The sequence below is a fragment of the Sceloporus occidentalis genome, unplaced genomic scaffold, assembly GCF_023333645.1.
Source record: "Sceloporus occidentalis isolate IW3139 unplaced genomic scaffold, rSceOcc1.0.p SCAF_47, whole genome shotgun sequence".
NCBI lineage: Eukaryota > Metazoa > Chordata > Lepidosauria > Squamata > Phrynosomatidae > Sceloporus > Sceloporus occidentalis.
The window spans coordinates 1,787,055-1,801,775 of NW_028317027.1; the positions used below are offsets into that span (position 1 = coordinate 1,787,055).

Below are 14,721 nucleotides of genomic sequence, written 5' to 3' on the forward strand. Positions count from 1 at the left end.
TCATAATGAATACACGCTGCTATATCCTAGCCTAAGGAAAATGTTCCTCCTGAGTACTGAGAAGGGTTCCTTACCTGCCATCCTTAATACCTGTGCACGCTCATTCAGAAGTATTCGACTGAATTGTTGTGATATTGCTGGAGGCAAAAAAAAAAAAATCCTAAATATATTTGCAGGGAAAATATAAATTGCCTTTTTTTTTTTTTTTAAATGATCCGGAAAAAAACATCTTTAATCTTTCCCGCAAATCGCTCGCAAAGCAGGTATTATGAAACTTGCTTCCATGTAACATGATGATATTCAGGGTGGCATATGTATTTTCTCATGATTGAAATCATGCGTGACGCTTGTTGCAATTGAATTACTCCAAGTGCCACACAGTTCAAGTTCTAACCGCGTTCTTGTATAGTACAATCTGCTCTTTCAATTTTATGCATGGTTAAGTTCTGCCTCTAAATATTTTTTATGCTATTTGACACCATCTGCTTGTGATCAGACTTCCACTTCCCCATGTATGTCTTTAAACACATCAACTAGTCGAGCAAAATGTCCCAAAAACCTATGACTGCCATACAAGAAACTGAAACGTGACACAGGATTCTGACAAGTCTATGGTGAGAATTTCACGCTAGAAAATGTAATCTGCAGAGCATTTGTCCCTACTTAATAAAATTACTTAATACTCGGTGATTAATTATTTTGGCAAACCACCTATCAGGCTCTGAGCATGGAGCTTGTTAAATTAAAATAGGTTATCAATGCCTACAAAGGATACTGTCGGGACCGTGGGATTATTATTCATACCATGTTTTTAGTTTTACATATTTTTTTATTATCTTTTTGCTCAAAAACTCTTTGCAGTAGTTCTTAGAAGATCTAAGAGCCCAAAGAAAAACAGTGTTAGTTTTTCCTAGACTTCTCACCAATTATTGTATTAGAATTGCACAGGTATTAACAAAACGAAACCATGTGACATATAACAAAAGAAAAATGTTATATGTCTGTATAACTCTCAACTGTTCAATGTCACGGATTCAATGTGGAGATAGGAAGAAACGGGAACATATCAAATAACTAATAATGAAAATACCTGACTAAACAGAGAAAATGCTTACTCAGAACCAGTGAATAGTATTGGCTTAAATATGTTATCAAGGAGGACATCATTTTCTGAATTAGAAAAAAAAATAGACTCTCCTTAAACCATGAACCTGCTTTGGTGACCTTGCTTGTCGTACAAATCTGCATGGGGTCTTCCTCTTAGAACATCAATCATTTTTAGCTTTATTATCAGTGGATCATCAAATTCAAGTAATATGTAAACTTCTTGGTTCATTTTATATCACTGTTAATTCTCACAGTCCTTGGCCACTTTTTATTAGGTACACTTTGCTAGTCCTGGGTTGGACCCCCTTTTGCCTTCAGATTTGCCTTCATTCTTCGTGGCATACTTTCTACAAGATGCTGGAAACATTCCTCAGAGATTTTCGTCCATATGGGCATGATGGCTTCACGCAGTTGCTGCACTTCTATGATGCAAACCTCCCGTTCCACCACATCCCAAAGTGGTCTATTGGATTGAGATCTGGTGACTGTAGAGGGCATTGGAGTACAGTGAACTCGCTGTCATGTTCAAGAAACCAGGTTGAGATGATGTGAGCTTTGTGACATGATGCATTATGCTGCTGGAAGTAGCCATCAGAAGATGGGTACACTGTGGTCATAAGGGGATGGACATGGTCGGCAACAATACTCGGGTAGGCTGTCTCATTTAAACGATCCTCAGTTGGTACGAACCAGGCAACGTTCTTCCAGTCTTCAATTGTCTAATTTTGGTGAGCCTGTGCGAATTGTAGCCTCATTTTCCTGTTCTTAGCTGGAAGGAATGGCACTCGGTGTGGTCTTCTGCTGCTATAAACCATCTGTTTCAAGAGTCGACGTGTTGTGCATTCAGCGATGGTATTCTGCATACCTTGGTTGTAACGAGTGGTTATTTGAGTCACTGTTGCCTTTCTGTCATCTCGAACCAGTCTGTCCATTCTCCTCTGACCTCTGATCAACAAGGCATTTTCGTGCACACAACTGCCGCTCACTGTAGAGCCCTGCGCGGGACTGCTTTTTTAATCCCGCTCCCGCTGATTTTTTTGCCCAATCCCGCCGCATTTGTGGCCAATAACGCCCACCTCCTTACCCGAACTGCAGATTTCCCGCGCAGTCCCGCAAGGCTGCCCTCGAGTTGTTCCCTCACAGCGTCTCTAATCTTGCTCCACCCAGGAACAAGGCGGAGTCACAGGAAGTGACGTCACATCACGCGACTCTGCTTTGTTCCTGGGCAGAGCAAGAGAAGAGACGCTGCCATGTGATTGGCTGATTAGCTATTCCTGTTAACAAGCAATTGAACAGGTGTACCTAATAAAGTGGCTAGTGAGTGTACGTGTGTGTGTGTATATGTGTATATATTCTGATCTCCTGACTATGTAGACAACATTTCAGTGCATTATTTTACATTATTAAAATTAACCATTTATGGGAAATGTTTAGCGACATCCAGTACTGCTGAATGACTAGCGCTGCATTTAGTTACCAAGTTTCAAATTCAGCAGAGTAAGTAAAACGGCACTTTCCATCTCCCTGCCGCTACACAGGTGATCAGGCTGTCTGACAGCCTGGGTTCTCCCCGATCGTGTGTAGCAGCAGTACTCAGTCATACTAGGAGTCCCCAACAAAGCTATCAGTCGTTTCAGCATTGAAGGAGTTCTTCCATTGCTCCCCTGCTGACTGATCGCAAATATTGCAATCAGCAATGCAGGGCTATAGAGACATTTTAGGAAGAGGAAGTGGAGAAAGTTTCTCTCCCTTTCAAAAAAAAAAAAAATAGAAGGGAAATGAAATATAAATAAACTGAATTGGGAGACCAATGATGTCATACCATGTCAAATGTATGAGGTCCTCAAAAGGGATCTTGAGCCATGCTACACAGGAAACCCGTGCAAAAAAGGCAAACAATAAAACATTTTTATACTATGTTTTTAAAGTGTCCCTCAGCCCTTAACCCGATTTATATTTAAAATATGTAATATAGGGTAATATGTAAAAGCAGTGGCCCTACTTCTTTGTGCAGGTTAATCAAATATGGAAAAAACAAACATATGGTAAAAGTGACAATAAAAAGTTCTAGTCTTTAGGACTGAAGGCGTTAAGAAAACTACTTTTGGACTTTTGTAAATCTTTGAGCCCTCTGTTCCCCCAACTGGTTGCACCTCCCTTGGAGACATAAGCAGCCCCCCCCCATATCATTTTTACATTGCTCCACAAACGCCAGGACTGTCCCTGAAGTTAATTTTTGTGAATTTAAATCATTACTTGGAATCTATTTTCCGACTAGCTCCAATGTACAGAATAAACTTTTCCTAGAACTCCATTGTTTAATTACTCATATATATATATATATATATATATATATATATATATATATATATATATATATATATATATCTGTTGTTTTTACTAGTGTTCACTGGAAAGAACAAATAGTGCTTGCAATAATCTAAAGAGTATTTTCTTGTGTTGTCAAAACATTTGCTTTAATACTGACCCACCTAGATACATTCCGGTCAGAGCCAATGGAGTTTACTGAACTATTAAACAGAACTCGCATTGTGAGCAAGGAATCAATGCTGTTTCTGTATTGCAAGTATTTTGCTACCGCACCCATAATTGAATATGGAATTTTTTACTCAAGCCTTCGCTAGCATTAAGAACAGCCGGCAGAATTTATAGATTCACAATGATTCCTCCCTATCTTTCTTCAATTGTTCCAGACATGACCGTGATGGGTCTGACTTCACAGTTTAGTTTAGTGTCCCATACAGCCCCACCAAACCAACAATGCATATTAATGTGCTTATTAAATACTTTTGTAACAGGGGGGGGGAATACAAAGAAGAAACCCGGCTATCCTATGCAGCAAAAATAATATATGGGACAGATTTTCTATTATATATACTGACTACTAACTCATAGTCTTGCATGCAAATAATACATAAGTTTATTGAGCCCTGCTATAGGATATGGGAGTGTGTTTGTTTAGATAGAAGTATTTTTAATAAGGTGCTTGTGTTTTATTTCGCTTAACCCGTTACATTCCTGACTTCATTATTCTAGTGCATTCAAGGAACTTTATCATGCTGCAAGCAGAACATCTTGCGTCGCGTAAAAGGAAACATTGACTTTCCCTTCATGTATTTTTAGCTAGCTAGCACTAGAATGTGTCTTTGTGGATGAGGAAGGATTTATTTTTCTTCTCCCTGAAGGTTATGTAGTTTGTCCCAAATCTTCTATTTTAAACTAGTATCTGAGAATAACTAGATGGTAAGAAGAAATATAATATATACTCATGGGAGTTCTGTACATTCGGTGCATTTTGGCCTAGACTCCCGCTTCGTCTTCATCTGAGAAATAATGTGCATTTTCTGCAAGAGAAATTGCTGTTTTCCTTAACAAGACTGATTTGAACATAATAGTAGGGGAAAAAACTCAAATCTTTAAATTACTCTGTTGGAATACATACCACATGGTCAAAAGTATTTGGACACCTGCTCATTGAACATCCTTGTTCTAAAATAAAAAGCTCCCTCAGCCTCCATTCTCCAATGAATGCTATCTACTACGAAGATTTGATTCTGCTCAGTCGGGTCTCTGTGTAGGCCAGTCAAGTTCTTCCATACCAGTTTCAACAAGCCATTTCTTCATGGACGAGCTATATGTGCAGGGGTATTGTGATGCTGAAACATGAAGGGGCCACTGCTCAATGGGGCGATTAGAAAGGAGATCACTGGTCACCCCAACCTCGCTGCACTGCCAGTTTATTATAGGGTATTATGTTTGAATTAATAGGTGTGGTACAATCACTGTGTAGGTCTTTTATGAACCATAATCCAAACTTTCCTTTAAAGGGACACTCCGACCATCCTATGTACGTGAATGGATGTTATAGCTGTTCGGCCCTTTTACATTTTTCTTTGTATCTCCTTTTGTAAATGCTTTGGGGGGTTCTTCAAAATCCCTGTATGTATTTGCCCCTTTCCCCACTCCTATTCTATTTGCCTTGCCACGCATCTCCTTGTTTATGCGGTGCTCACCTCTAGTTTGCTCCAGCATGTAACTGCTCTTTGTTCCCCATTTGTTTTTGAAGAATACATATTAAAATACTCAGAGTACTTTAATATGCATTCTTCATTAAAGCGTGGTGTCCATGGAAAATCCATTTAATATGAACGTTTCTTTCCGTGTTAATCTGCTATACTAAATGTCTTGTATGCTTAATGATGAAACTGAAAGTTTTGAACACACAAGTGCTTGTGTTGGGATTCATTTTGGGAAATTTAATTTTAACATTGCGGGGTTATGTTGTAATCAATTAAATCTTCCGGTAACTAGTTTGTTTGTTTTTTTGTTTGTTTTTTTCCTTCTACTCATTTGAAATAATCCTGATATGATATCCATTAACACTTGGTATTTGTAATTGGAAGCTGCCTCAAATGTTGCAATGGTAATTTAGTATCACTGCAGCAATCCTCCATGTGCTTTAAAATTGGTGGGTGTTGTAAGATGAATGGTTGCAAACACAGGTGTGAGGATGGTGTGTGTGCGTGTGTGTTCGTTTTTTTTATAGATGAATATGCAGCTGTCAGCGGTATAAAGGAAGAAGTCTAATATAGTTAATGAAAACTGTTCTGTTTTGGAGCCTTTTGTGTATTTATATGTTTCTGCTGCATTCTTTCTCTATTTGCACCTCCAAACTATATATGTTGAGGTTCTTAATATTTTAAAAGGGGGAAAACCTTGACGATGTAACTAAACCATTTCCAAATGCGACAGTCATTCTGGCCTCCTCGTACTAGATGGCTCTCAAGATAGCGAATGAGACATCTTGGTTGCCTGTAGACTTGGTAACTGCCGCATCTGCGAGGATTACAGTGATTTTTGGCACTGTTTCTGGGCATGAAACCTTTTGGAAAGACCTCCAAAGCGAAATTTGCAGTTAAGCAGAATATGCAAATTTCAAGCTCTACTGCAGATAAAGCTGTTAAGTATCAACCTTCAAAATAAATTCTGTTACGTGCGTCACCGGTAGCTCAAGTTGTAGCATGAAAACCCGTTCACCGCTGGCTGACAATACGTACCAGCATGGATAGTGTTAAATTGGTACCTCTTTTGATTGCATTGGGTACAGAAATAAGTGGATGCAATTAAATACTTTTTATTCTTCTATCAGACAGCTACAGAATTTCCAGTATTCTTTGTTTACTTGTTTTCAGTTGTCTAGTGGAGGTCGTCCCTTTTGAAGGTTTTTATTTTTTAGCAATTATTTAGTGTAGGGTAGCACCCTTTTTCTTCTCTCTCATTTTGTTGCAACAACTGTTCTTGATCAGCAGACCTGGGGGCTACATTTTTGTCAGGCATGTTATATTTTGGGTGCTTATCCCCACAATGAGCTTTATTGGCAGTGCTAATGAAGCCCGTTTCCATAGATTCTTAATAGTCCATGTCTGCCTGGGTGATTTAAGTCTGAGCCACTCTATTTCTCTATTTACTACTGGCAGTATGATGAGGAATCAGGGAGTTTGGCTAGTAAATTGGGCTAATATAACATACAGAAGGTTCAAATGCAGCTGCCTATTATGCAAAAACTAAAACTGTGTTAAATAAAAATACGTATTTGAATCTAATACTAGTAATACAAAAATAGTAGGTGGTAAGATTTATGTGAAGATAAATTTTAATTACAATTTTATTACAATAAGATATGTAATTATTGCAATGTTAGCATATTTTTTCCACAAGAAAGAATATACAGCTTTAACAATCTCAAATTCCTCCTTTTGAAGCAACATTTGTAAAGCCTTTTTAAAAATAAGATGAATTGTTCTTTTTTGTGAAGTTTCAATGTACAAATACCAATTTAATAACTGAACCAAAATATTTTAATGTTCTAAAATGATCCAAGTTTAGTACATATCCCAGTGAAGTTGTAAGGGTTAAACCTGACCTGGATAAAAATATCAGACTCCAAAACAACATGTCTTTAAGAGGTGGTGACACCAGTGCTTGGCACATAGGGTCTTGTTCACCTAGTGCCCTGGGAAAAGTCATGCCACATAAAGTCCAGGACTGCGGATCACAGTAAAGAGGCTTTTGCCAGATTAGCAAGTCTACAAATACTTTTTCTATTTGAGTATACATGGAAAAAAAAAAATGAAAAATTTAATGAAAGATGATCCCCATTGCTCTTGCTCTTTTGGAGCTTTTGGGCTTCCTGGGTTATATTTGGATGCCTAAAGTTCATGAGAACTAAAGAAATAAAACCATTTTATAATTAATTTGTGTTAGATGTAAGTGTTTGCATTTTATATTTGTATTTCAGGAATCTGAATTTGATCCAGTGAAGTTTAACAGTGTCATAGAATGCGAGAAACCAAATAACGACCTCAGTAGGTTCCGAGGTTATATGTAAGTATTTTCATTCTTTCTTTTCAGGTTGTGTGTAAAAATTGTAAGAAAGTAAATTTTACTAACACTTTACTAACTATTGACTACACGCTACATGGTTGTTATATATTTAGAAAGTACTAACTTATTCCACAGCGCCGCACTTTGACCATAAACACACAGTTGTTAACAGTGGTCAATAGATTCATGTTAATCCAGAAGAAGCTTGAGTCAGCAGTGTCTGGGCTTCAAGCTGATTAAGAAACTCCTCTGGGGAAATAGAATGGGTTTTGTTTTCTTGGAAGATCCATAAGATTAAATGGCTGCAAGTTTGTCATTGTATGGTGGTATTTTATTAAACATGATAGATTCAAAGGTTTTTTTTACCCCAAATATTTTTTTACGGGGCCAAACAGAAAACTCTGGTTTTGTTCATCTACTACAGACGGTTTCTGTGATAGGAGCTGACAAAAGTGGCTGTGGCAAGGGCTACATCTGGAAAGGGGGCTAACTCTGTCCACTTTTCCTTACCTATAAGGAGTCAGGAAGACATAGCTATCCGGTAATATATTACTCATTTTTGCAAAGGCAAAAATGTTTTATGCCCAAGAATATTAGAGATGGAATCCTCTTTCAGTTTTAAAAGTAGTTGTGGAAATGCATGTTTCCATTGTTACAGATTTGAGAGCGGTTTGCTTATGGCAAGCTTCTTCTAGCTTCCACGGGAGTCTAGTGCTTTAGTGGATGTGCTGCGTTGTGTCTTCCCACAGCCGGTTTTCACGCCATACAATCTGTGTGCCTGTGACCTAATTCTTGTTAATAACACATTCACTGCTTTTTGCCTTTCATGCTTGTAATTGGAGAAATTGTTTTTAATTCACGTTCCATTATAATATTAATACTGACAAACGGCAGTGAAGTCCAGTAAGTGCACTTGTTTATCTTCTCCAGTGCAAGCAATTAGCATTGACAAGACGCAAACAAGGAAGGGTCATGCTATAAATAATTAACTCTCGTTCAATAAGTAGGAACATTTAACGAAGAGACCTAAGCCTTTATATAAAGATTTTTTTAAAAATCAAACACCACTTAAATAAAAATTGTCATCGATAAACTGGGTGTAGCTACTAGACCTTTGGTCTTCTGTCAAAATAAAATGCTAACGCAACACAATACTGTTTATAGGTGTCAAGACCCCTTTGGGTTTTAATTTATTAGGTTTCCTCTTTATATTGGTTGTGTCGCAGAGCAATAATGATATCTTTGCACACTTTTCCTAAAGGTCCCTGATGTATGTCTCAATGCACAGATCTGTTTAGATAAACCTAGGTCAGAGTACTATTTCTGACTTATCAGGTAGACCGCAGCTAATGGAGATCAGTTGCTGAGTTTCCATCTACTGGTAGTGCTAAGGGACCAGTATAAATGGTAATGATCCCAGACTGGATGTAGTTAACGCTGCGTTTATTGACAGTGATACGCTAGACTTATCTTTTTCTGCTTATGCAGCACAAATATCTGCTTACCCATGACCTGACCAGGGAGCCTATATTCCTGTTCATGCGTTAAGGGGAAATGACAGAGAATGATGGCGGCTTATATGATCACTGTGTCTCAGATTAGTTTTGACATTTGTACATTTTTATTGTGCTTCAGATTCTGAGAAGAGAATAAATTAAGACCAAAGCTCCTGCTTGTCTACTTGATCTACTTACTTTATTTTCCCATTTTACTTTCAGCATTCATTTCTCTTTGCAGTGCTATGTGTGATCCACGTGTGCTAAAATACCTTTTACCTATTTCAGCCACGCTTTTTGTTTTCCAGTGTTCACAAAAATGGGAAAAAGGCTGGACTTTATAAAGAAAATCTTTTGTTACGAGGGTGTACTCTTCGAAACACAGAGGTTGTTTCTGGGATTGTTATATATGCAGGTACGTAGGTCCCATTATATATCGGCCTTAGTTAATGAGTTTCTTGAGTTATAGATCTTATATGTTATCATCTCCCCCTTCTAGGCCATGAGACCAAAGCTTTGTTAAACAACAATGGACCTCGCTACAAACGTAGCAAGCTTGAGAGGCAGATGAACACGGATGTCTTTTGGTGTGTGCTTATACTCCTAGTTATGTGCCTCTTTTCGGCCATTGGTAAGAAATCTTCTAAATACAAGCCTTCTTTGGATCGGTTCGTCTGACGTTTGTAATCCATACTGTATGATGTTATCCTCATTACGAGATTTATAAGATTTCTTCTTTCTTCACTCTCTCTTCGCTTGGCAATGATTCAGTAATGTTGTGACGGTTTTAATGAAGTGCTGAGTCTGTTCTCTGTTATTGTCACTTTCCTGAGCATGCATGTGCTTTGTCAATTAATGACAATATATAATTGCACTTGTTTCTACATTACGTGATTTTGCAAGCATAGAGTGTTTGTTTGCACATGTATTTTATCTATGTGTGAGTAAATTGCTTCTGGGTGTGTAATACAAAGTGATAAGTCCATTTATTTAAAAAGTCCATTGCCACATCATCTATTTATGATCTTTTTGTTTTTCTTCTAGCCCCATGTATGTGTTTAGCAAAGCCAAGTCATTTTATTGAGATTTAAAAGGAAAATGTTAGTTTTATAATAAAATGTAAATTGCTAATTTAGCAAGTAATGATACATAACCCCTTAATTTCCTTTTTCCGTGGTTTGTGTAATCACACAAATTATATATATAATATACACAAACACACTCTAACTATATGGTCAAAAGTATTGGGACACCTGACCATTTCACTAACAGGGACTTTTATGACAATGCATTCTAAATACACAGACATTAATATGTAATATGTTGCAAGTCAGGCCTACTCGTCCAACATCAGTGCCTGACCTCACAAATGCTCTATTGGATGAATGGGCAAAATTTCCCACAGAAACTCTCCAAAATCTTGTGGAAAGCCTTCCCAGAAGAGTGAAAGCTGTTATAGCTGCAAAAAAAGAGGGGACCAACTACATATTAATGTCTATCTATTTAGAATGCAATGTCCTAAAAGTCTCTGTTGTGTAATGGGCAGGTCCCAATACTTTTGTCCATATAGTGTGTATATGTATGTATGTATGTGTGTGTGTGTGTGTGTATATATAATAGTATAGAGCAGGGGCATCCAACATGGGGCCCGCGGGCCAAATGCGGCCCGCCGGACCTCAAGGTGCGGCCGGCGTGAGATCGGCAGCCAGGGCAACCTTACCTGTGGGAGGGTCTTTTGTACTGCACAGAGGAAGCGGAACCCAGCAGTCACGTGAATGTACGTGACATCACATGACTCTGTGCATTAAAAGAGAAGTTGCTCGCACTGAATGCGAACAACCCAGAGGGAGGCCGCGGGCCCCTGCAGAAGTCTGTGAGCGGCATCGACAGAGCTGCAGTGCAGGTAAGGGGGTGTGGGAGGATGTTTGAATGAAAATTATTGAGGGAATGAATCTGTGAATGAATGAGTGTGTGTGATAGCATGGATTTGTAAGTGGGGGGCATGGCACAAGGTGGCTGTAAGTGATGTGCAGACCCCATACTGCTGGCAGCATCAATACACAAGGGGGGCAGCTAGCCAGGTTTCAGCATGTACTGGCTGACTTGGCATGATAGGAGTGTGATTGCTAACAGCAATTACAGTCCCATCATGCCTAGGTTCCAGCATTTACTGGTTGCCTGGGTATGATAGGAGTGTGATTGCTGTTAGCAATCACACTGCTATCATGCCTAGTCATATTGTTGAAATTTTTGTCAAATTGAGATTTTATTATTATTTTTAATAAGGTGGGGGGGTCATTTTCGGTTTCGGCTAAGTGAACCCTTAATTTTCGGTTTCGTTCCAGAATTTTCATTTCGGTGCATCCCTAGAATAAATAGAACTATTTTATTTTTACTTATCTAGAATCCTGAATTTGTAGTCACAAAACTTTATAGGCCCAGAAATCAGTGAATGGAAAAGTAAAGGTTTTGTGTCATTTACTTTATTTTAATCTGCGTATTTTATTAAAGGCTATGTTTTCTCACAGTGAAAAATGAGTGCGGCCCTCGCACGTATACAATTCTGATGAAGTGGCCCACTGCAGAAAAACTTGGGACACCCCTGGTATAGAGTAAATTAATACTCCAGAGAGTTTTTTCTTATGTTTTGCAGGGACTAAAGGTTCCTTTACAACACTAAGCAGTCGTTTTGTACAGATAGCTATGTAGCTCTGCATTACTGATCGCTGTTTGAGGCAATGATCAGATATCTCGTCAGGGTCTGGACGGACCCTCCTGGCTCTCTACTTCTGAGACAGAATGCCAGTGAAGCTGCCTTATGCTGACAGGGGAGAGTCCAGGCTGTCTTGTCAGCTTTATCTCCCAACTACTGCAAAAAAAACAAAGGATGTGCTACTCTGTCCTGATGCCTTCTGGTCATGTTTTTAGATATAGCACGTTTATTTCGTTATCATGTATGCCAGGTAAAAAAAAAAATATTTATTGGAATTCTTTACATGGAAAGCACTTTTGCAGCCAGGAATGCATTAGAGTAGGGCTGCAACTAACGATTATTTTAATAATCGATTAGTTGGCCGATTATTTTTTCGATTAATCGATTAATCGGATAAAAAAAAAACAATATGCAAATTTTTTGTTTATTTAAAATAATTTAATGAACTGGATGTTAAAAAACAACTTAAAATTTACATTAACATTCTTATTTTGTTATGATGTAATAAAAAAACAATATTTTCAAAGTACAAAAACCCAAACACAATATTTATGAAACAAAATAACCCCAAACATTCTGAAAAGAGGTGGACTATTACTGTTCAAGAAACTTTGCACCCGGCACTTTGCACCCGGCACTTTGCACCCAGCCCTGGCACTTTGCACCCAGCACTTTGCCCCACCCCTGGCACTTTGCACCCGGCACTTTGCACCCAGCCCTGGCACTTTGCACCCAGCACTTTGCCCCAGCCCTGGCACTTTGCACCCAGCACTTTGCACCCAGCCCTGGCACTTTGCACCCAGCACTCAGCACTTTGCCCCAGCCCTGGCACTTTGCACCCAGCACTTTGCACCCAGCCCTGGCACTTTGCACCCAGCCCTGGCACTGTGCCCCTGCACCCAGTCTCCAACTCTGCCCTGCATCCCCACCCCCTGCACTGCATCCCCACCCCCACTCTGCCCTGCATCCCCTGAAACCCCACCCCCACCCCCACTCTGCCCTGCACCCAGTCTCCTGCCCTGCATCCCCACCCCCACTCTGCCCTGCACTCAGTCTCCTACCCTGGCCTGCCCCCCCACCCCCACTCTGCCCTGCATCCCCTGAAACCCCACCCCCGCGAACCGCTCTGTGCGAACGGAGCCACTCGCACAGAGCGAACCGCTCTGTGCGAACGGAGCCACTCGCACAGAGCGAACCGCTCTGTGCGAACGGAGCCACTCGCAACTAGAAGAAGGCGGAGAGTGCAGCGCGTGTAGCGGAAGCGGGGAACGCTCGCGGAGGTAAGTAAAAGGAGCCGAGTGCTCCAACAACGAATCGATCACTCGATTAATCGATAACGGAAATCGTCGACAACGATTTCCGTTATCGATTATTATCGATTTTATCGATTCGTTGTTTCAGCCCTACATTAGAGCGAGCATTTATCTTTTGTTAAATGCTGTCATTTTAACACATGTGATTTCTTTTGTAGGTCATGGTCTCTGGGTTTGGCAGTATGGAGAAAAGAGACCAGTGTTTGACGTATTGGGGCCAGATGGAAACTATGTCAGTCCAGTACTTTCTGCTGTCTATTTATTTTTCACCATGATAATTGTTTTACAGGTATAGAAATTTAATAGAAAAATATTCTCGGCAACGACTTACTATTTCTTAATTTTCCTGTATTTTTTATAGCTGGCATGTTATGTTAATCTTCAAAGTCTCCATTATTTTCCCGTTATTTAGTTGCATTAGGGACTCAAGTACAATGAAGTTAATTTGTGTGATCTACCAATTAAAACAGCTGTCTAGCTCCCACTGTTATTCATGTATTTTTAAGAGGATATAAATGTTCTATGGTAACAACATTTTGCTGATTAAAGTCCTAGTAAAAATAACTTTTGTTTTAGGATCTTTCCTGTTGCATATGGCTATGTGCAAAAGTTTTAGGCAGGTGTGAAAAGTAAGAATGCTTTCAAAAGTAGGCACGCTAAATAATGTAAATCAGATCAATATTTGACCAACCTTTTCCTTTAAAAAGGCATCAATTCTAGGTGAACTTGCTTTTTATGTAGGCTCTGTAGGGCCCGCATCATCACTACCATCAGATGCATGATGGATGAGTATTTGCCTGTAATTCTAGGCATTGATGAGACCATACATTCTGACCAGATCTCTAACTCCAATTGCAGAAATGCAGCCCCAAACTTACAAGGAACCTCCACCATGGTTCACTTTGGCCTGTAAACACTCATTATTGTACCGCTCTCCAGCCTTTCACAAAACTGCCTTATGTTACAGCCAAGTATTTCAAATTTTGACACATCAGCCCAGAGCACCTATTGTTGTTTCTCTGCACTCTAGTTTCTATGTGTTAATGAACATTTGAGTACCTTGGACTTGTTTCCATGCCAAAGGTATGGGTTTTTGTTCACAAGTCTTCAATGAAGACCACTTGTGACAGTGGATGGCTGGTTTCTGCCAATGCTGAGCTGATGGTACTGCTGGACTTCTTCTGATTGTGAAGGGAAGTAAGCATGTTTCCTCCACATTGCCTGTTTCTTTGTGCCTCTTCAAAAGCGCTTGGACAGAACATCTGGAGACCCTTGCCTTCCATAAGGTTTCTGCCTGTGAGAAGCCTTGCTGATGCAGTATAACTACCTTGTGTCTTGTTGCTGTGGTCAGACTTGCCATGGTGTGTATGACTTTTGACATTACACGGTCTTCAGCAACCTCAACTTGTTAGTGAGTTTGGCTGTTCCTCAGTTTTATTCCACCTACAAAGCTGTTTCAGTTAATAATTGTGTTTAAACCTACATATTAAATTGATCATTAGCTCCTGTTAGGTGTATGATTAAACCATTATACCTAACTATATGTCAACAAAATCCATGACTTTGTTCAAGTATACTTAGAAGAATTGATGTTTCTCTGAAGGTAAAGGGTGTTGCATAAAATATTGATTTGACTTAGATGATTTTTTTTTTTAAAGCATTCTACACCTTCCTAAAACTTTTGCAC

At 39.3% G+C, this 14,721-nt stretch overlaps 1 protein-coding gene across 1 annotated transcript in view; it reads left to right on the forward strand.

Moving 5' to 3' along the window:
* Positions 1-14,721, forward strand: part of LOC149289185 (phospholipid-transporting ATPase VA-like) — a 57,363-nt gene that overhangs the window by 21,147 nt on the left and 21,495 nt on the right. The window contains exons 3-6 of the mRNA XM_089490856.1: positions 7,427-7,512; positions 9,317-9,423; positions 9,508-9,639; positions 13,193-13,323. Of these exons, the coding sequence (XP_089346982.1) occupies positions 7,427-7,512; positions 9,317-9,423; positions 9,508-9,639; positions 13,193-13,323 (456 nt within the window). The remainder of the gene's footprint in view (positions 1-7,426; positions 7,513-9,316; positions 9,424-9,507; positions 9,640-13,192; positions 13,324-14,721) is intronic.